General features: G+C 50.3%; 2 protein-coding genes across 2 annotated transcripts in view; both read right to left on the bottom strand.

Moving 5' to 3' along the window:
- The window catches only part of CAPN5 (calpain 5), a 57,735-nt gene that overhangs the window by 13,155 nt on the left and 22,477 nt on the right, over positions 1-22,103 (bottom strand). The window contains exon 3 of the mRNA XM_055802428.1: positions 10,043-10,174. Within this exon, the coding sequence (XP_055658403.1) occupies positions 10,043-10,174 (132 nt within the window). The remainder of the gene's footprint in view (positions 1-10,042; positions 10,175-22,103) is intronic.
- OMP (olfactory marker protein) lies at positions 2,455-6,170 on the bottom strand. Its single transcript, XM_027777902.2, has one exon. The coding sequence runs from the start codon at positions 4,908-4,910 to the stop codon at positions 4,431-4,433; it is 480 nt and encodes a 159-aa protein (XP_027633703.1). The 5' UTR covers positions 4,911-6,170; the 3' UTR covers positions 2,455-4,430.

The raw sequence follows: 22,103 nt of genomic DNA on the forward strand, positions 1-22,103 counted from the left end.
CATCGGGGCACACAGCAAGAAACTGCCACACCACAGCTTAGCTTTTGTTGAGGGTGAAGGCAACGTGGTATTACTTCATGGCCAGGGTGGGCTGTGAGGCCACGTACAGTTAATGTAGTGGATAGCCGACAAGTACTGACCTATTCAGCTGCAGTAATGTCCCACACCTTTGCTTCTTTGCTTACCTGCTCTCAAAGCATCATGACCTAAGTGAGGAAAAACCTGCACGTGCCCATGGGGAAAATTATGTTCCAACTAATCACTGTCCCGTGGAGGCAGCTCTGAGTGGTGGGGTGGGACAGGAAAGGACACAGCTACAATGCATGGAAAGAGGCTCTTCAGGAAGTCCCAGGCCATGGGGAGACCCCCTGCACCATGCTTTGGCCCTTTGTCCAGCTTCTGGAACCTTCAGCTTTCTTCTTTTTCTTTTTCTTTTTCTTTTTCTTTCTCTTTTTCTTTTTCTTTTTTTTGACTGCTGTCATGAAGCCGTAACCCTGCAGAGATGCTTCTCTCTGGAGAGCCCCTGACTTCTTAGCTACTAGCAACAATCCAAGCCCAGGGCTTTTACTGCTCCTACACTGAAATATTAATGATGCTATCAGCCCTGCAAGCTCACTGGCACTCTTGAGTTGTCTGAATCAATAGAAGCAGAGCAGACAGAGCCATGAAAAAGAGCTGCTTTTGGAGCGTTTGGTGTTTTCCATGAGTGCTAACAACGATGCCCCAGACTCCCCGTGGGAGTGCCAGGAAAGGTCAGACAGCCCTCCATCAGAAACCATCGATTCTGTCCTGACTGGAGCTCATCCTAATGAATTGTCATAGAGGACCATTGTGCTAATCAACTTGCTATTAATGTGGGCTTAGAAATGATTACAGCATTGATTAGAGGCAGCTTGTCAGCCAGAGCTGGTAGCGACAGCTTCCAGCTGGCTGGTTCTGAGATATGTCATTACGTTGGTGGCAGGAGATACTGGTCCCCACCATCCTCCTCCATCCCTTCATTTGGGGACAGCACTGAAAACACCCTCTGCTGCCAAAAGTAGCAAAAGCGGCCAGCCTTCATGGAAAGCAGGATCCAGGAGTAAAGGCTGGTCATTTTTCTGCATGGACCCAAGAGGAAATGAGAAGAGCCTGATCTCCAGAGCCCAATCTGGCCTCAACCTGCCAAAGTGCAAGATGTGAGCTCAAACATCAGGTTCCTCCCCCTAGCTCCTCCCAGAGTAAAGCATCCCACCCAGGCCAAGGATCCTCCAGCTGCTTCACCCCCTGGCCAGTATGTTTGTGACCCCCCTGGCTGACAGGGAGAGGTGACAGCTCTGGATTCAGTGCCTATTGGGACACCACACTTCAAGGCGTACAGCACAACCCCTGCCTATGACCCGACGCTACATATTATCTAAAAGGATCAACCCGGGGCACATCTACAAACCCCAGCAGCTGCTGGAGCCCAGACTCCTCCAGAAGATCATCATGCGACTGAAGTCTGCGGCTTATACCCACTCCAAGGAAACCTTCCCAGACATCTCCCTCCCTCCTCAGTGGATGCTGGAGCGCATGCCATGGACCACCCATCCCAAGATCCCACTGTGTCCTGGACTCAGCTTGGCCGTGTGGCACTGATGCGGTGGAGACCACACCTCCTTATTCACCCAGCTGTGCTGCTTTTTTCTTTCCGGTCCCAAAAGCTGGAGCTGTAACAGCTGGAGCTGTAACAGCTGGAGCTGTCCCCTTTAGTGGGACAAATTTACAGTGAAAGGGCTCAGAGAGATGTAAATTGGGAGCCCAGAAACACCAGGTTCATTTCCCTAAGCTGGTTTAGGGCTTTTCTCATGTTTTCTAAGAGTGGCTAATTAAGAGGAAAGGCACTTGAGACCCTGGAGAAATGTCCCTGATTAGAAGGAGGAATTCATAGATGTTGATTCCTCCAAGCAGGGGGTCTTCTGCTGGGAACTTGCCAGCTCAGGCAGGGGAGGGAGGGACCCAACTGTGCCAATTTGCTGAACCATGGTACAAACCAGGATGAAATTCCCCTGGGAGAGGACAGAGCAGTGTATCTGACAGCGTTCATGGGATACTGAAACTATGTAGGGAGAGTTTCAGTGACTGATATAAAGATGCTCATCCTCCCTGCAGACAGAGATCACACTGCCCCATGCACCTCCCACTCCCAGCTCTGATGGAAAGGAGGATCCACCTGAGGATCATTTCCCTTCCCCTACCCAGCTTCAATCCCCTCCCCAAACCACACAAAACTGCTAAATGCTCCATGAAGCCTTTCACACTAAGAGAAGGTAAATGTTCATTTTACTTTTTATGGGAAATAAAAAGGTAGGTGCTCAAAAGTACCAACAATGAGTTGAAAATTGGTGGGTGCTGCTTTATTGGGTGCAGGATTGGGGCAGCTTCCAAAAAGGGCATGAAGAAGACACGCACAGCCTCAGTCCATAAGGGGAACCCTGTTGACTAGGCTTTTATTTACTGTGTACATCAGTATTTACTGGGTACATCAAAACCCAGTGAAGTATCTGCAGCAAGAACTGTACTCCAGCAACCAGCAAGACAGCAATGGCACATTGTGAGACCTGGCATGCAAAACCCCCTTTGGATGTTGGCAGTGGCTCCTGTTATCAGGTTTAATGTGGTTTGCAGTCACAAGCTCCGCTCTGGGATGTACAAGGAGGGGCCTCATATGGGAAAATCTGCAAGGACCTTAGAAGTGGGTTTGGTCTACAGTAGGTCTATGCTATGGCCAAGCAGGGATGCATCCACTTTTACCTCTCCTCACAGACTCCAGCATTTCTTGGGGTCTAAACAAAGACATCAACTTCTCCGGCAATGCCCATGGCATGGCTGTATGATTCAGTGGTTGCTGAGCTTTGGTTGTGGACAAGACTCAAAGCTCCCACCACCTCTTCAGCCAGTAGCTGATCTTCCTGCTTTCCTTCTCCTCTCTGCCTAGCACAGCTTGTGCACATCATTTTATACACTATTGTTGGGCTGGGGAGGGCATCGAGTCTGCATCTCTGGAGGCTTTGAAGAAGAGGTTGGACCCTTTTGGGGATGGTCCGCACAAACCAGCAGGCCACGGGTAGAAGGTCACCTTGTCCTGGCTTTCCTATCACTGCCCTCTCCTTACACAGGTCAGGAAAATCTCAGGCCACACCTTGAGAAGCGCTCACCCACATCTGAGTGCAAGCTTAGCAAAGGACCAATTGTAATAATACCTGATGCTTTCAAAGGACATTCCTACCTGTGGGTCTCAAGAAGCTTCACCAAAGTACCCTCCACTTTTTTCTGGAGGAAAAGGGAATGTCCAAAGTTAGTTTTTTCACAGTCATGGGACAAGCCAGGCACAAAATACCCTCCTGCTCCTAAACTTGCAAAGGTACCATCTCTCCTCTCTGCTCCCATGGCCACCCAGACACCGCTCCCTGCCTCAGCAGGTAGGAGGGTAGGAGACACCGCTTTCTGGGACAGCAGCAACAGGTTCCTGCTGTGTGGTTTGCAAAGTGCTCTGCAGCCTCACGGCTCTCTATAGATGCTTCAAAATAGATATATTCATGAGTGCTTTAAGGCCACAACAACGCACAAATTGTTTTTGCTGTGGGGGACTCGCTGCTGGCTCAGACCTACAGCCTCCTCTGAGCTGCTGGCTCACTTGCCCGGCTCTGCACACACATGCATGCTTGCTCCAACCCATCTCAGGACCAACCACCTCCAGGCAGCACAAGGTGAGCAACATGCTGGAGTACACCTCCTCACAGTGACCCCCTGCAAGAAAAGGTGGCAGCTGTCAGGAAAAGGGTGGTCCAGCCTCCTTGGACCCATTTGTCCAGCGGGTTTGCAATCTGCAGAATACAGCATATCCAGATGTACTTCAGCTTCACAGCAAAGTGATCCTCCACGGGACTGGTCTTCAGAGACACCAAGCAGCTACAGTTGCAGCAGCTGTCACTGCAGCCTGCAGGCACTCAGCATCCTTGCAAGGAGCAGCACCCCATCACAAACAAGCCCTCCCTTTTTAATGGCTAGGATGGAAACTGGAAGTCAGGGCTCTCTCCACGTTGTCTCTCCTGTTTCTAGTATGGCAATTTCTTATTTTTCCATCAGGCTTTTGGTATGCAGTTGCCATAGTTGGAAAGGTTAAGGCAGCCTCCTGTTTTCCAGCCAGCAAGACCTGGTGAATCCCTGCTGAATTTACAAGCATGCAGTCCTATATTCTAGGCAAATACAGCAGCAAGCTCATGGCCCTCTCCTCCCCATCGTTCAGAGGACAGCACGTATGGGGAATGTTCCTCAGGGCTAAGGGGCTCCAGAAGTGCCAAGCTGTCCTCCACTTTTTTGCAGTGAACCACACAAACACTGAACTAAGAGAAAGAATAATGAAGACAAAAGCATAGCTGGAGCAAGAAGGGCAGAGCAAGAGAGGATCAGGCTTTAAAAATAATGGAGCCTTTCAGCTGAGCTGGTTCAAGGCCGTCGGTGAAAGTGAGGAGAAAATACATCACCTTGCGGATCTGGGCCAGCTCTGCTATCCGTTCCCCAAATTCCTGGGCATCTGCCTCATTGTACTCCACCTCCTTGGCCCCTGGCTTCTTCCAGAAGATGCCCACTGGCTCCAGCAGCTGCCGGTTCATAAGGTGAGTGAGATCAGGAGTCCAGTGCTGGGAGGTGCCGGTCACCATGACCTTCCCAGGTCTCTCCAGCTGGATGTCCCAACGGAGAAAGCGCAGATTGTGCTGTCGGATGAAATCCACTCGGTAGACATGCTCATTGGAATGCAACAGTTTCTCGCCATCCTGGGGCCTCATGTTTTTTTGCTGCAGGCTCTGGAATCGCAGCCTCATGCAACGAGTAAGCTGGTCATCATGGATGAAGGGCAGCTTGAGCATCCCTGCCTCAGCTGCCATCACCTCGGCTGCTCCTCTGCTACGTCCTCAGCAACGTTTGGCTCTGAAGCAGGACACACAGGGGGAAAAAAGCTGCCAAGCCCCTAGAGCTGGTGCCCCCTCTCCACAGTCCCAGCAGTGCTAGGCAACCTGGGCCAGTGATGCAAAACAGCCCCTGAGGCTTCCTCTGGATGCCCTCCAACCTCGTTTGCAGATTAGGAACTGATGGTGCTGCTGTGCACGATAATCTATAGGGAAGGGACATCTGATGTCAGCATCCCTGGCAACCTCCCTGACAACCATGGCTTGTTATTCTGAAATGAAGGCGCGCAGCCAGGGATGCCACCCAACAGGTCTGGGTAGCGGTGGCTTCCTCTGAGTGTAGGCTTATGGGATAATCCAGGTTGGAAGAAGACTTTGGAGGGGTCTGGTCCAGCCTGATGCTCAGAGCAGGACTTACTTCAAGGTTAAATCAGGTTGCTCGAGGCTTTGGCCAGCGCATCTTTGAGTATCCCCACAGATGGACAGCCCACAGCCACCCTGGACCCCTGTTCCACTATCTGACTACACTCAATGCTCACAATAAGCTGCAGCTTGTCCTGTGTCTTGTGACTGTGCATCCCCAGCAAGAGTATGGCTCTGTCTTTCCACACACTCCCATTAAGTAGCTGCAGGCAGCAATAGACTCCCCCTTCATCTTGCCTCCTCCTGGATGCACATGCCACTTCTCTCAGCCTCTCATCATACATCCTGTGCTCCAGACCATCTTGGTGGCCTCCGTCAGGCTTGCTTCAGTGCCACTGTCATCTTCTGGAGACCCCAAAACAGTGCCCAGGTGGGGATTAACAAATGCCAGACAGAGGGAAAGAATAATTTCCCTCACTCTGCTGGCTGCACTCCTGTTAGTTTGGCCCCCATCTCTGCCATGGTGCAAGTTTGGCTTACAGCGGGTTTGTCCCTCAGGACCCCATGTCCTGTTCTGAATCGCACAGCTGGCAGGAGTTGGGCTCCACACTGCTCCTGCAGCAGCAGCTGGGCACCAGCAGCTCAGCGTGGGTCTGCCCACCCTCCAACAGACTGGCACAGAGCTGCAGAGGGTGCTGGCAGGTGGGCTTCACCTTACTGTGCCTGGGAGAGGGGAACTCAGGCATAGTCTGTGCCTTAACACTTGTCTCCTTGGGCCAGGTGGCTAAGCACGTTCAAGATGCAAGTAACGCAAACAACCTCTTTCCAGGCACCATAGGGATGCTCTGAGACCACACGAACACCAGCAAGACCATTATTCCCAACCTGGAACCACCCATTCCTCAGCAATTGCTGGGCATGGTTAAATCCAGAGCACCAGTGTCCAGACAGTGGATGGCATGAAGGGGAACAGTGGTGAATGTGTTTCTCTTTGCAGGGTGCTGGGTGGCTCCATGAGGCTGTGTACCCTGAAGAGAGGTGCCACACCATGTTCCCCTCTGCTGAGCAGCCTCACCAATGGCTAAATCACTGAGGTGGTTTTAGGTGCACCATGGAAAAAGCCTGACTCCTGCAAGTGTGATGTGGTATCTTTGGGATGTAGTTACTGGTTTGGACACTTAAGAGATGCAGGGGTTCCAGCACAAAGCTTTAGACGTTATGTGGAGTCAAGCTGTCTGGGTTCTCTCCATCCTACCTGTGACTCAGGTTGGCTCCTGCCACAAGCCATGTTTGCAGGGCGCTTGAGGAGCTCCAACTGTGTTAAATGAACTCCAGGAAAATGTCTAAAATATTTTTACAAAAGGTTGTGCCAGCACCTGGACTGTGCCACATTTGACTCACAACCTCCCAATATCATCCCTGGAGGCTATCACTTTGACTTCCAGAAGTCCCAAAAAAGACCATCAGAAGCTGACCTTGGCCAGACAAGTCACTGACACCAGGGGCCCAAGGTGGGTCATTTTCCTGGGAATTGTCCTGCAGTCACCGGTCTGCTTCTACTGCTAAAGAACCTGAGGACAAAGTCACGAAAGCTAAGAGCTACACAGTCCCATTTGAAGGGACAAGAGGGGTCTGAGGAAACCTGACCCTTCTGGCTGGTCTCTGAGCTCTTGCCTCACTTGTTTATTAGCTTTAAAACACCTTTAGCAACAACTGTTGACCCAACCCTTGGGTTTTAAAAGTTAAAAAAGCCTTCAGGTAACCCTAGAGACCTTTTGGAGCTGACCTACATGTGACAACGTCACACAGACCTTGCTTGGGCTGCCTTGTTTCTTTTACCCCCTATATGTGGTGGCAGTAGGAGCAACCACCTTGCACCTGGTCATGAAAGGACTGCAGTGGGGGTCCAGTCCCCAGGCACATCTGATGTTCCTCCCTGCCCTGCTGAGGTACAAGATCAGCCTTCAGAGTCTTCTCAGAGAGCAATAACCAACCACAGGTTGTAGAAGACCGATGCAAACTGAACTTTTGGAGGTCACTGCCCTCAGAGCCATCTGCTCATGGCATCCCATCCCTTCCTGCAGTCTGGAAGCAGCTGAGGGGGAAAAAGACCAGGCTAGGTGGTGGAGATGCAGGGCTGTCTGAACCACTTGGCTTCAGAGGCCGGCCCCTGTCCCTTGTTTGTTGAGCAATACCAATGCAACCTGTGGGAGCACACATACAGATCCAGACAACCCTTTCGGACAAAGTGCTGCTGGAAATTATTTAAATTCCCCCATTTCAGGGCCTCCATTTCTTTTCATAAGAGCGAGAAACATATGAAGGATCACAGAAAGGGTGTTATAGAGCCTGATCACACCTAAAGCCATGCAGGGTCAGCCAAGACTCAGGAATTTAGAAAACAGTTCTAAATTAAATTCCAGTACCACATTCACACTCAGTGACTCAAACAGAGGCTTAATGGTAAGTAGGGACATGAGGGGAGCCTTGGGGCGAGGTAGAAGAAGGAGCATGAACAAAATCATCTCTTGGGATGCACAGGGATGGGCTGGCTTGCCCTATTCCCTTGAAGGTACTCCCCCTCCCCATACCTGAGAGAGACACTTTTACTGTCTGAAGCGGGAACAAAGGACACTCAGAGCCTAAGTTACATCCTGGTGTAAATCAGGATTACATTTTCCAGCAGCAATGAGATGGGCCAGGATCCCTGTACTGATATTTCAGTGATACTAACACCACCTGCATCAACATCTTTCAGCTCCTCCCAGACCCTGAACCAGAGACATTTTTGGTGTCTAATGACAGTTTAAAAACCTGGTGTTTGCTGCCAAGTCTGTCCTCTCAGCTGTTGCTTGCATTAACATATTGCTTAGTCAGGAGCAAAGGTTTGCCCTATGTGTGGAGATGCCTGAGGGCCAGGGAGCAGCAGGTACCTCCAGCAACGTTATCACAATTGTGCGTGCAACCCGACCGAGGGCTCCAAGCTCTTCAGCAAGGACCATGCTCTAATCACAGCACAAGCAGCAGAGCTGCTGTCTCTTTGGACCAAGGGGTTAATCTGTGCACTTGACATCTCCCATTTTGCTTTAAAAGTTCCTGCTGCAGTTTATAGCCATGCTTACTCCTCACTATTCACCATAAGCCCTCAAAGCAACTCGCAAAGTGTGAGCAAAGGTCCCGTCTAATCCACAGGTCTCCAAAAGCAGGGATGAAATATGTCTGACCAAAGCCCTGTAGCAAACACCACAGCAAATTCAACATCACTGGGAGGAAGGCTTGGGGAGGGGGCTGCAGCTTTTGCTTTCGCCACAGAACAAATCTTTCTGAAAGAAAGGGGAGGCATGTAAAGCAGAGCCTCTGAGAGTTAAGGGCATGGAAAATGAGAAAGTCACAAACACACACAGTCAAATTGCCAAGGGAGGAAAAGCAAAGCCGTCGGCAAACTGAAATAATGAGGTGTCCAAAGGGACACGGCTTCTGTTTGGTTGGCATTTCCCAGGGCAGGGCTGGAAGTGAATGGTGAGGAGGGAAGAAAACTCAGCCGCTCACCCTTGGGAGATGTTGGCAGAGAACAAGCTAAACAACCCCTTGCACACACCTGAGAGCCACAACAGTTACCACGGCCACGACGGGAGGCAACCTTACTGCTTAGCCAGAAGCCGACAACAGCTATCCTGTTCCCATCTAAAGAAAAACCTTGATTTTAACAGAAAATGGGGATGCTGAAATGAACACAAATTCCTGAGCTCAGTGTTCATGATCCCAAAAACCACACGCAGCAGAGAATGGAAGTACCACAGCACACAGAGTGGATGCAAAGGTGTAGGACTGAGGGACCCCTTTTAGGTCCACTGCAGTAGGAGGCAGTGGGTGAAGCAGGTGATGCTGTCTGCACACACCAAAGGACTTTGGTGGCTGCCTTTTGCAGTAAAATCTAGGAAAGGGTGCTTGCAACTTGCTGGTCCCTTGTCCTACTACGAAACATGCCTGTACCAGGGTCTGAAGCCCCTCCCTGTCTTGGCTTTCACAGGACTGACTTCTTCTGATGCTGAGGACATGGTGGTGATGGGCACAGACTGTTCAAGGACGTGGTACTAAGCACCTCCTTCCCCCTGTACCTCTGTGGTTGCTCCCTGGGTCTGCAGCCCCTTGCTCTGGTGCAGCTCCTTGGTGGCTCGATGGCCCACAACACCATCCCTTTGGACCCCACACTCGAAGGAGCACTATTACAGGTGCAATCCAGCCATGGGACATGCCAGGGATGGACGCTTTGGGGAAGCAGCGCCTTGGGAGAGATACTAATACCCTCAAATCACCCTACCTGCCACAGCGCAAGGTGTCTCGTTGCCAAGATGGGCCCACACTGAGCAGCCAAAGCGAGGTAACACCATAGGGACTAGGGAAACGGGGCCAAATGCTGCAGCTGAACACCGTGAATTTTGTTCTTCTTGTTGTTTTTTAGGTTATTTTTGGGCAGGAAGGGTCAGATTTGGGATACAGAGGACAGGACGGGACTTGATTTACTTGGTTAAGGAGAAATTGGCCAAGGGTTTGGCTCGAGTGTAAAGTAACTGCAGTCAGGATGACTAATTCCCCTTGACAGATAGTCCTTTAAGGAAGGTTTTTGCACATGAACAGTTTTTCAGGATCTGAGGCATCCCTGAAGAACCAGTTTTCTAGCTGGACGAACGCAACGCGAAACCAAGATGCTGAAGGCAGGCTTTCCCCTGGCATGGGGAACCACTTACCTTCTGCCACAGAGACTCCCGGGACGCCAGGGAGGAGCAGGCAGCCACAAACCAGCAGTTCCCAACCTGACCCTGGTGTAAGTCATGGGAGCTGATGCCATCCACAAAGAGACGTGGATCACTGCAGATTTCCTGTGGGACAGGAGAAAACCAGACACACTGGGTAAGCGAGGAGACAGGGAAATCAGGAGGAAGCCTTCCTGGCAAAGGAAAATCTCTCTCTCTCTTCCTCAGGCTCCATTTGAGTCCTGCCTGCAGCTTTCTGCTGGCCTCACTCATCACGCCAGTGGAAGGAGGACCCTGTCCTGCCTTCTGCTCTCATTGGGACACAGGCAGCATCACTACCAAAGTGACAGCAGATCCACTCCCTATTCTCTTCCAGCATCAGCACAGCTTTGCTGTAACTACCACACATGATAATGGTACGTTTTCATACCATCACAGCCCTAGCGACCCATTCCATCTTCTACGTCCACTCTTTGTTACCTCTCATAAGCCCTTCAGCTTGCTCTGTGACTGCTTTACAAGCTTCTACCTCTCTTATTTTGCTTTGGACAGCATGAGTGCATCACCCAAACCTACTCTCTCCCATACTGGAACTTGTGGAGCCCTCAAAAAATATAACCCTGCATTTAGATAATGAATTCAGTGCCTAAATCAGGTGGTTCGCGCAGGAAAGCTCAACACAGATGGAGGGCTCAGCCACAGTTGCAAGAAGTCAAATGTCCTCACCCAGGAGGTCTCTCCTTCCAGATCTTAGCATAGCAGAAGGAGAACATTCAGTGAGCTAAAAGCTTTGCAGCAGGGCCAGGAAGATCAAATGCTCATTCTGACACCAAAACCAGCATGGTGGATTGTGCATGGATACCATGAGCTGGGAAACCTGGCTAGGAGGCCAGCTAGGAGGTGAGCTCATCCCTCCAACCACTCAGGTGCCCACTACATCGCCTTTCCTCTGCCTAGCCCCTGCCAGGCTGCCCTCCCTTCTTCCCACTCCCACTCAGAGCCTGGCCAAGAAAGCATTTAAATAACAGAGGATGCTGAGCAAGCTTCGTGTGAAACACTGCACTTTTTTTTGACATCTTTTCTCCTGATCAATCCAGTTTGGAAGGACACGTCCAGCTGGAGGCTGGGAGCAGATGGGACAGACGAAGAGCTGAAAGAAACTTTCCTCCTTTGTTATTACATTTAATTTGAAGGGGGGGGAAGCAGATTTTCCTTCTTCCCCCATCAGTTTTTCAGGCTGGTTGCATCCAGAATAACATGCTCCCTGCTGCTTTACACATGAGGACTTGCATTGCCTCTGCCCACCGCCGGGAGGAAAAAGAATCGCTGCTCCATAAGCACCTCCTGCTATTCTCAATGCTATTCTCAACTAACCCAGCCAGCCCTGTACACCTGAAAAATAATCTGAGCTCCAGCCAGACACAAACTGGGCCAGGACCAAACCCAAGGGAGAGGACTAACCCCCTCCTAGCTGCTGGTGTTGCAGGAGGTTGAGATAAGCTGACAGCCACCAAAGGCATGGCGGCGTGCAGACAGGGGTGGGAGAGGAGCAGTGGGGTTTACCTGCTCTCCCATACCACCGAGGAAGCAGCTAGCAGCAGGGGATGGGGCTGTCCTGTCTGTTGGTGTCGGGGATGTCTGCAGGATCAGCTCTTAGTGATCCTGCTCTGGGGGGCAGAGGCACTGTGTTTACCCCGTTTAAGGACCACAGCTGCCCCTTCTACCCTTGGGTGAATCTGCAGTGTACAAAAAATAGGAGTCACTTGGTATTATGTAAACAGGGGAGAGCAAGAAAGCATGAAAAACATATCCTGCTCGGCAGAAATTAGCATAGGGTAGAAGGTGTCAGATGCTCAGGGACCTTTCCTAACAGCAGAGCTGCCAGTTAGCTGTGATTTCCCCATCACCAGGAAAAAGTTTGCAAATTAAAACCCCGTGGTTGCTCATTTTAATAGAGAGAAGCCCTGTGTACTCATCAAAAGAGCAGCCTGCCCTGGCACAGATGAAAGGTGCAGCTCCTTAGACCTTACTCTGTTGGACCCACAGCAGCAATGAAGGTGCTGCAGCTGAAAACACTCACGCCAGGGCGGGCTCCTGCTGCCACACACAATGCTCATCTGACTCAGCTTCTCTTCCCACTAATGCAGGTTGGTCCCTAAGGGTATATCCTTCTTGAAGGATTCACTCAGGCAGCTCTTCAGATGCTGCAGTAGGCATTTCCCATCCGGGTGCACACTTGGATGTGGCATTTCAAGGTGCTTTTGGTCCGGCATGGCTGTGGCTGAAAGCACACACTTGCTCTACAACTGAGCAGCCTGTGGACTTTTTAACCTCCTTCCCTCATCGTGTGCAAGACCCCATGGCAGTTTGCAGCTGAATTGGAAGCTTCCTAGGAGCACAAAGGCTGCTAAATGCCACAATCCTCTGCTGTGGCAGGGGGTGACAGCCTCTCCCTTGACCTAGGATCTTGCATGGCCTGGTGCCTGGAGATGCATCAGGCTTTGGAGGAGGAGTGATGCTTTGCATGAGGATCAGCCCCACACAATATACAACCCCAGCTGGAAGGGAACACCACGTGAGCTCTGCACGAAACTTGTGCAAATCCCAAAATGCTCAATGAATCTTCCCAGGAGTCCAGCCTGAAGGGCAGAGAGGGGCTGCCATGCTTCCCTGCAGAAAGACCATGCAGCACCCCCAAGTCCTAGGACTGAGCTCAGTCCCAGTGGTGCTAAGCACAGAATCACCAAATCAATGTGGTTAGAAGGAACTTCTGGAAATCACCCAGTCCATCCCACCTACTCAAAGCAGGGTCAGCTAGAGCAGGTTGCCCGGGACCATGTTCAGTCAGATTTTTAGTATCTCCAGTGATGGAGACTCCACAACCTCTCTGGGCAACCTCTGCCAGTGTGTGGACCACTGTCACAGTAAAAAAGGCTTTTCTCATGTTTAAATAGAATTTCCCGGTTTTCAATTTATGCTCGCTGTCTCTTGTCCTGTCACTGGGCACCACCTAGAAGTCTGGCTCTGTCTTCTTCTTTCCCTGCCATCAGGTATCTATGCACATTGTTAAGATCCTCTTGAGCCCTCTCTTCTCCAGACTGAAGAGTCCCAGCTCTCTCAGCCTCTCCTAGTGTCAGATGTTCCAGTCCTTTGATGATCATCTTCATGGCCTTTTGCTGTACTGGCACAGGGGAAGGCAGCATTGCCTCCTTGCTCTAACACTGCAGAGCTGATCCCATCAGGGTAAGACTCACCCATGGGTCAGTCTCCCCAGCAAAACCTCCTGAGGTTTCCCAAATCCCTTAGACTGGTGCTTCCCAATATTAAATTACTTGGATTCTTCAGTTCCCACTGAAGCTGCTGAGCTCCCACTCACACATTTTGGCCCTGGTCTAGACTATGTGGCCTTCAAACTACAGAGATGACATTCCCTAGGTGCCTGTACTGAGGTGGAAGCAAAGGACCAAGGTGCTGCTTCAGCAAGACTACAATGCCCCCAGGATCGTATGGAGCACACTGGGGCCCCGCTGCAGGATGCAGTGCCTTCAGGGTGCAAAGGACACTCAGAGCCATGCAGCACCATGCCCACATGCAGAGGTGGGTGATGAACTAGAAACCAGAGGGAACCAGGTCAAAAAGGGGCAAGAAAATATTTAATTTTGTTTCCCTCCCCCTGCAGACAGAGCTGAAAGAGACAAAGAGCTTGTTCAGCAGCCAGGCTGAATTACAGGGCCTGCGTTTTGTATGTGCCAGGGGAGGGAAGACGCAGAGATGCTCTGGTCACAGAAGGTCATCCCCTTGGCTTTCTCCCCTTCCTGCCATGCAGCAGACAGAAACCAGGTGAGCAATAACATTTACCCAGATGGATGCTTCTCCAGAAAGCAAATACCACGCCATACTCCATACTCTCAGCACCACAAACCCTAGAGAAGAAGGAAGCACACAAACGTGCACACCCACGCACACCCTGGGAGCCTTCTAGCTTCAAGTACCAGTCACCACAGAACCAGCTCAAACTGCCCCGTGGCACCCAAGACTTCAGCAAACAGGGAGTCCATCCTGTCCTTCATCTCATCACAGCCAGATCCTGGGTTGTGGCTACTCCTAGTTGGACACAGATGGTAAACAGCAAGGAACAGCAGGAGAAAGCCAAGAGCTATGGCTGCAGGGAAGCTATGGCTTTGCTGTGTTGCTCTTAACTCCATCTCAGCCAAGAGAGACATCCATGCCTCTTTACTCCCAAGAAGAACCTGTCTTGCAGGATCCCTAAGATCCTAAGCACCATCAGAGATGATCTGCTCTCCCTAAAAGTGCCTGCTGAAATGGCCACTGAGCTCCAGGCAACAAAATACAACTTAGAGAAAGCCTGTGTGGATGGTCCTACGGAAAGATATCGCCTGATAATACAGGGAGGGCCAAACCAGTGATTCAAAGTTCTGGTGATTCATACACTCCCTCCCACATCCTTCCTCCTGCAAAAATGTGGGACAGAGGGGGAAACCAGAGCCAGGGCTGGGAGAGGATTTTAAATTCTCGGTCAGTGAGAGGCTGATTGCAGAGGTACCAAGTCTGGCTTATGCAGAATGAGCCAGTTTGCTGCCTCTGGCTTTGGGGTTTTGAGGTGGATTAAGGAAAAAAAAGACCCGATCAGCACAATTCTCTTGCACTCGCTGGTGTAATACTGCTTCCCACCAAAAAAGCATGTGGGCTTTTCCTCTGCCCTCCCCTTTGGAACTCTTTCCCCCAGCACACAGTTTTCTTCCAAATGTATTTAAACCAGAAAATATCACCCTCATCTTCTCCAGCTAGTCCAATTCCACACAGAGTAGTAATGAGCAAATCACCCCCTAATTGGCTTTATAATTGGGGACTGTCTTGCCATAAATGTTTCCCAGTGCAGATTTCTGAGCTTTAGATTCACTGGGGATCTGGATTGTGTCAAGCCAGCTGCAGGGAGGGAAAAAGCTAAGGGGGGAAATAATCATGTGAGATACAACATCTGCTGCATGCCAGGACCATTTTTTGCTAACAAGATTTTGCAAGGAGCAGACTAGTTTAATTGGATTGCAGAGTCTGCCTGTTTCAGGATCAATGCTTTCACTCAGACTTACAAAACCAGCAAGATAATCTATTGGTGTGGGTGCGCTTCCCCCCTCCTGGGCAATGGGGAACCACAATGATCCTGTGTCCTAAAGGTCACTCACAGAGCCAAGAGAGCAGGAGGCATCCAAGCACAGTGAGCAACAGTGACACAGATGACACAAAGGTCCCTGCACTGCCTTGCTGCAGGTACCTGCACGGGGATGCAATTTTGCAAAAAAAAATTTGCACTTGAGTGTCATAAGGAAGGGAAGGGGAACAGGGTGAGTTTAGAACACCAGGGATCCATGTATTCCAACGGATTATTACAGAATCATAGAACACTTTGGGTTGGAAAGGACCTTTAAAGGTCAATTAGTCCAACCCCCCCACCATGGGCAGGGCCCCCTCCCCCCAGCCCAGGCTGCTCCCAGCCCCGTCCAGCCTGGCCTTGAGCCCTGCCAGGGATGGGGCACCCACAGCTGCTCTGGGCAGCCTGGGCCAGCGCCTTGCCACCTTCAGCATAAAAAAATTTCTTCCTTATTTCTAGTCTAAGTCTACCCTCTGTTAGTTTAAAACCATTGCACCTCGTCCTGTCGCAACAAGCCTGACTGAAAATTACATCCTCAGTGGCTCGGCTTCACCCACAGTGAAGGGCAGGTTTGGCTGGCAATATCTGCACCTATAAAACTGTTCGTGGGGGTTTGTATTGCCTCAGTCAGGCGTCTTTAATGCTAATCCACCCAGAGTATCTCAGTGTATACACATTTGTATCTGTTATCAGCCCCTGTGCCATGCAAAGGGCATTGGACACTCCGCCCACAGCCAACAGGACTTGCTTGTAAAGGGAGGCATCAAAAAAACACGCCCCCACCAAGCCCATGACTGCTTGTGTACCTCAGCACCACGCCATGCCGTTTGCTTTGGCACCAGAAAGAGCAGGGATGGTGACAAACAAGATCTAAAGGTCAATTTTGCAGCCTTAGACAGGTCCCTCTGCAGTTTTTGTCTGCCAGGTATCCAAAGCACAAAGTCACCAAAGAGCTCTCTGTTGAAGTAGAGAGACGCAACACGCTGTGAGAGCACTGCAGGAGCAGGCAGAGAGGGAAAAGGATGGGAAGGAGACTGGAACAAGTGCAGAGACCTCAGAACTGCCATTCCCATTCCTCTGCCCATGCTCTCCAGGGACGCACTCTTGGAAAGCCTCACCATTACTGAGCCCAGCACTTCTTCGGTCTCTACCCAGGCAAGACTGATGCAGAGGCCACCACAGCCCAGATTTTAGCATCTCCACACATTCAGACGCAGCCCTCCCCAGACTGCCTCTCCCACAACGAGTTTTTTTGACACGTCTGGTTGCAGAGCCACTAAGAAAAAGTACTCCCTGGATCCTAACAGCCCTGAGATCTGCAGGTTTCAGCACCGAAGCACGAAAGTCTTAAAACACCTCGCTGACAAACTGGGGGATAGGATGCTCAGAGGTGATGTCCCCCAGGTTACCCCATTCAGAGGCAGAGGTGGTCCCTCCTAGTTTCAAGTCCCAACACAGTCTGGTCACCGCATGAGCCATTGTTCCTTTATGGAAATGATGTCACCTGGCTCCTCTTCCTGCTGCATCGCCTGAGCCAGCCTGACCCTTACGAGTGCACACAACCACAGGTTCAAGAAGCGAAGGACACTGAGCAAACACAGCAGCTCTCAAAGATGGCTCCACTTGGATCTCCTCCCCTTAAATCTTGGTACATGTAGGCATGGGCTCTAGGGAACCATACCAGAGAGGTGGAGAAGGAGAAACAAAAATAAGCTCCCATGGTTGTTTTAACTTTAACAGTCTCTGGCAGATACACCTCTCTGATTCACCACAGTGCTGCTGGCCACCTTCTCCCAAGTCAGCCCACCCTCCATCATATCCCAGTCTTGAGCTCTCCTATGGATCTCCTTTGACTAAACTCTCTTGCAATGGTGCTAAAGACTTGCAGGGCTAGGTACAACCCTGGTCTGGCAGCATCATGGGTTTAAAACACACCTGCCCTCCAAAGCCCATCCTCTCATCATGACACACTGCACCCTCAGTTACAGAATCATAGAATCATTTAGGCTGGAAAAGACCTTTAAGATCATCAAGTCCAACCGTTACTGCAGGATTGCCAAGTCCACCACTAAACCATGCCTCTAAGCACCACAGCTACATGTTTTTTGAACACCTCCAGGGATGGTGACTTCACCACCACCCTGGGCAGCCTGTTCCCGTGCTTGACCACCCTTTCAGTGAAGAAATTTTTCCTAATAACCAATCTAAACTTCCCCTGGTGCAACTTGAGGCCGTTTCCTCTTGTCCTATTGCTTACTACCTGGGGGAAGAGACCGACCCCCACCTGCCTACAGCCTCCTTTCAGGTAGTTGTAGGGAGCGATAAGGTCCCCCCTGAGCCTCCTCTTCTCCAGGCTGAACAACCTCAGTGCCCTCAGCTGCTCCCCATCAGACTTGTGCTCCAGACCCTTCACCAGCTGCACCAGCAGTTCGAGTTGTGGGGTCTATGCTCAACCAGAGTAACTGCTTTGGCTTGAAACTGTCTGCATTAGGCCCCAAACTTGTACTTGGGGAGGTTCACGGTCCTGTTGGTACAAATGAGGGACCATGAACCACAAGCATGAGCCACGAGGCTGTCCCACAGCTTGCACCATTTTAGAGCCACCTTGGAGGACATGGTGGTGGGGACATGTTGGTGAGAAGGGAGGAACCTATTCAAGTAAGCCCTGCTGCGAGAAACCACAGTATTTTGGGAGGAATAGTCCAAACCCACCCACTCATCACAGAGCTATTGTGAAATCCTGGAGCAAGCTGACATGACCACGAGCTCGGCTGCACTGTTTCTGCCTCCAAGTGACATAATTCAAGTTTGGCATTCGTGCCTGCTGAATGCTGCCCTTCCTGAATCCGTTTCTGTGTCTCACCGAAAGCCCATTTTCCAAAACAGGTTTAGGAATCCAAACCATGCAGGCCTTTTTTGTTTTGTCTGTCGTTTGGTTATTTTTCTTAAATTATCCTAAGATCCAGGTTATTGATGGGAAAACAAAGAACCTAAAACTGCAAAGGAAAATTACCTCCACCCTCCACTGTGCATATCTCAGATAAAAACCTCCTAACTACTTTTCCACAGGGATACCTCCCACACTGCCTCAAGCCATACTGTCCCAGAGCGAACAACTACCCTTTGGTTTATGATTGTGTCATATTTATAGCACAGCAGCATCTAGAGGAGACCGAGACCAGGACTTGATCCCACCACAGCCCAAATTAATCCCTGACTATGCAATGACAATGAAGAGGTTATCATGGGTTTAAGCCATTTAAAGAAAATACATCCAGCCCACGCCTATTCTGGTTATTCATACCCTGGGTGTAGTTTTACAAACAGAGAAACCTGCTTTATGAGAAAACCACCCTCTAGAAATGTGGACTCATGAGCTTCTGTTAGCTGGGAGAAGGAAAAAAAAGGGGCATTATTTAGAGAAAATGATTCAATATTCACCCGCCAGGAAAAGGCTGAGCTCCTGCCACTGTTGAGAGAAGGAAGCAGAAATTAACTTGGCAGCAGTGTTGGCTGTAGGCACCCAGCATTAGCTTTCCAGCACCTCCAAGGGGGTGTTCCCCAAAAAGGATGAAGCCTGTATTTAACAATCCATGAGGATCTTCCCAAGAGGCCACGGGATCAAGTCACGAAGCTGCAGGAGTTCACAGAGATGTCGAACTCAAGCAAGCTTCATCCCTCCTCGGTAGCATTGCTTTCCCCTATGGTGCTCTCCCGACCTGTTTGAGTTTCCCACTAAGACAGGCAATACCCAGTATTTCCAGGTGGGACTCTGAAGCCTTCAGCTCATGCTCAGTTTGCTGCCAGTTTACTGAGAGACACAACAATGCAGGTACAGCAGCAGCAGCTCCAAGAAAGGGAACGAACAAGCTCTTGCAGCCACAGGTAGCACATGGTCTCCACACAAACTTACTACGTGATTTACACAGGCTAAACACATATGGTTAGACTTCAAGCCAGTTTCTCCAGTTTTTAAGCACTTTGTTTACATTTTCCATCATTAATTCTTATGTAACTCTATCAATGGTATTTTTACCAGACCACAGTCAAGCCTTAACCATCCCTGACCACTCTCCATTAAGATGGTTCGTCCACCCTTTTCCTTCTGGAGGGGAACTGGGAGGAATGCATCACTGAGTGGTGGTTTCTTCCCAAAGATGCAGAAATATCAAAGATGTGGGATGCTTTGTTTCATCTCTACGTGAACACGCAGGTCTCCCCCTTCAGGTGATAGCTGCCTTGTTGGTCAACACAGCTCCTCTGGCCCCAGCTATCACCTGAAGAGGACAGATGTTTTAGCTCGCCCTTGCTGACTTGATCTCTTCTTGTAAGACCTGAGTGAGACACTACCCACCTCAATGGGTGGAGAAGTGGTGCCAGCTTGCCCCTGCTCCACAGGGAATAGCAGCTGAAGCACTGATTTGCTTTAGGGCACTTGAGAAGCCGGGGGTGAAAAGGTGGGGGTGAAGCCAGAGCATATGGCAAACTCCCTTAACAGCATCAGCCTGGGATGCTGCTCTTGACTACGCTTTCTGTGCCAAAGGACGGTCTAAAAGGGGCCTATTGGTGGGTTTTCACAGAGATGAGCATCCAGATGAGGATGTGAAGGGGTCAACAGATCACGCAGGTTAGCAGCCTGCTGCGCAGGCTTGGTGCTGGTGAGCTCAACTACCAAGTGCTTGTGCTGTGTGCTGTGCTCCAGGGCACCGCTGACACCCAAAGGCTTTGTCCTTTCTCAAGGATGCTATTCATTCTCCTACTCTTCTCCAAGTGCCCCAGTTCAGGACTGTCTTGTCCATAGGGGTGGCTGGGGCATAACAGGGAGCTGAGCACCAGGTCCCTACAACTGCACATGGCAGCGAGGCAGCATGCAGGCTGGGGACAGATAGCCAGGAGCACGGGTAGGATGGTCAAGCCAGGCAACACCATCCCAAGGACTTCATCCCCCCATTGCACAGCATTTCAGTGTACACAGGTCTAAATGATGGCACTGGGCTAAGCGCCTTCGCATAGGACAAAAATCCCACCGTACCATGCTTCCCTGCACTGCACATTTCAGTCCACACTATAAACAAGTTTTTAATCTTTGCAGGGCTTTGGAGGAGTAGTTGAACAGTCTCTGTGTTAAATCATATATATCAGAGGAGAAACAGTGCCATTCCACTCACTGTCAAATAACGTTGGGGTTTTATCTTAAAAAGGGACGACTCCGAGAATTTAATGCTCCGAACAAATAGTTCAGACAGTGTCAAGTTGTTTGGCAGCGAGGAAAGGACAAGCCCTTGCCCTGGGGTGTTTACAAAGACAGACGCTAGCTGCATTTATTCAGCCCCCATCAACCCACTGATGCTCCTGGACTGGACAGGAGTCCAGGCTCTGCTGAGCAAGGCAAGAAGGAAAGATGATGGAGGGAGGGTTTGTACCTGTTTCTTTACAGCTGTAGGTAACGCTTTGCCCCAAACACATATGCATTACAGGGTTACCATACATTTAAAGGGAACAGAAATGCAGAAGCAAGCAAGTGGGCACACAAGATCCAAAGGGTGTACGCTGAAGTTAAGCCAAAAAAAAAAAAAAAAAAAAAGCAAATCCTGAGGCAGGGACTGGTCTTAAAGCAAGTGATCCAAAATCATGGAGGATTTTCCTCTCCTGGAAAAACAAACCTGCATAGTGCTTAGAAGAAGCAGGTCAAGTTTAGTTCAACAGGACTTAACTCAAGGAAGCCATGACCTCTCGTTACACAGAAATCAGCCGACGCATCGACAGTTTCCTCTAGCTTCAAGTTTACTAGACCAAGGAAACGGCTCCTTTTCTGCTCCAACTGCAGGGCCAGCGTGGCTCTGGCTGTCGTCCCCCCACCAACACTTCCTTTTGTTTGTTTCTTTCTTTAGCCACTTCTCGCAGCAGCCGGACTCAGCCCTCGGCTTTACCGCACCTCATGTTTTATTTTCCTTCTGCAAGAAGCAGCACTGTGCCTGATCAAGTCTTTGCAAGGGGCTTTTGAAGGGCTTTGGCAAAAGGCACTTGTTCCAGCAGGACAGAGCCTGCCCTTAACACAGGCAAATCGTCCCAAAATCCCATTCTCTCAGAGGGCTCAAATATTAGAGCTCACAGTCTTGCACGAAGATTAAAAGCCTGGGCTGATCCAGGGTATAACTAGCTCTGTACCTGCCCCGCAGGCTGAAATGTGCCCCTTCGGCACCCCAGAGCCAAATCTGGGAGGATTTGCACCATTCCCTCCCACGGAGCTCAGAGGGCAGCAGAATCCCAGGGCTCCTTTCTGCAACACCCTCTGCTATCGTTATGCTCTTTCCCATTACCCACACAATAATTTCTAGACACTGACACGCAGTTGCATAAGGAAGCAGGCAATGAATCTAATCCACTGATTTTACTGTTACTTTTGCATTTAAGGCCATGTCCTTCTGATGCCAAGGACAGAGCTGACTGGCTGGCTAATTTCTTACCAAAGGCTGCAGTAAGCTGTTCTCATGCTGGGAAGCTCATCACCCCCCATCCTCACTGGGGCCAAGGGGGAAGAGTGTGTTTGCCTGGCACCATAGGGCTGTGGCCCTGGGGGGATCCAGCAAGGTCTGCTAGAACACAGCCAAGGTCAGCATCACATGTAATGAGAGGAGACACCTTTTAAAATAAGCATAAATAATACCAAAAATTATCTTCTCCATCCTTGAGGGGAAGGGATGGGGTGAGCCTGTGAATGGCTTAAAAACAAGGTCAGTTCAGAGATTGCATTAAATGGTGACCAAATCCTCTCCTGGCAAGGAGCAACCAGACTGGCAATCAGATCCACGCTTTACTGAAAACAGCAGATAAATTAACAGATCAGCAGCTCATAAATTCCTAAGCTGAGAGAAACAAAGATCT

This window comes from Falco peregrinus, chromosome 4, assembly GCF_023634155.1.
Source record: "Falco peregrinus isolate bFalPer1 chromosome 4, bFalPer1.pri, whole genome shotgun sequence".
NCBI lineage: Eukaryota > Metazoa > Chordata > Aves > Falconiformes > Falconidae > Falco > Falco peregrinus.

Bases quoted from the DNA above. Each gene is read 5' to 3' on its own strand.
- OMP (XM_027777902.2), bottom strand. From the start codon at position 4,910: ATGGCAGCTGAGGCAGGGATGCTCAAGCTGCCCTTCATCCATGATGAC.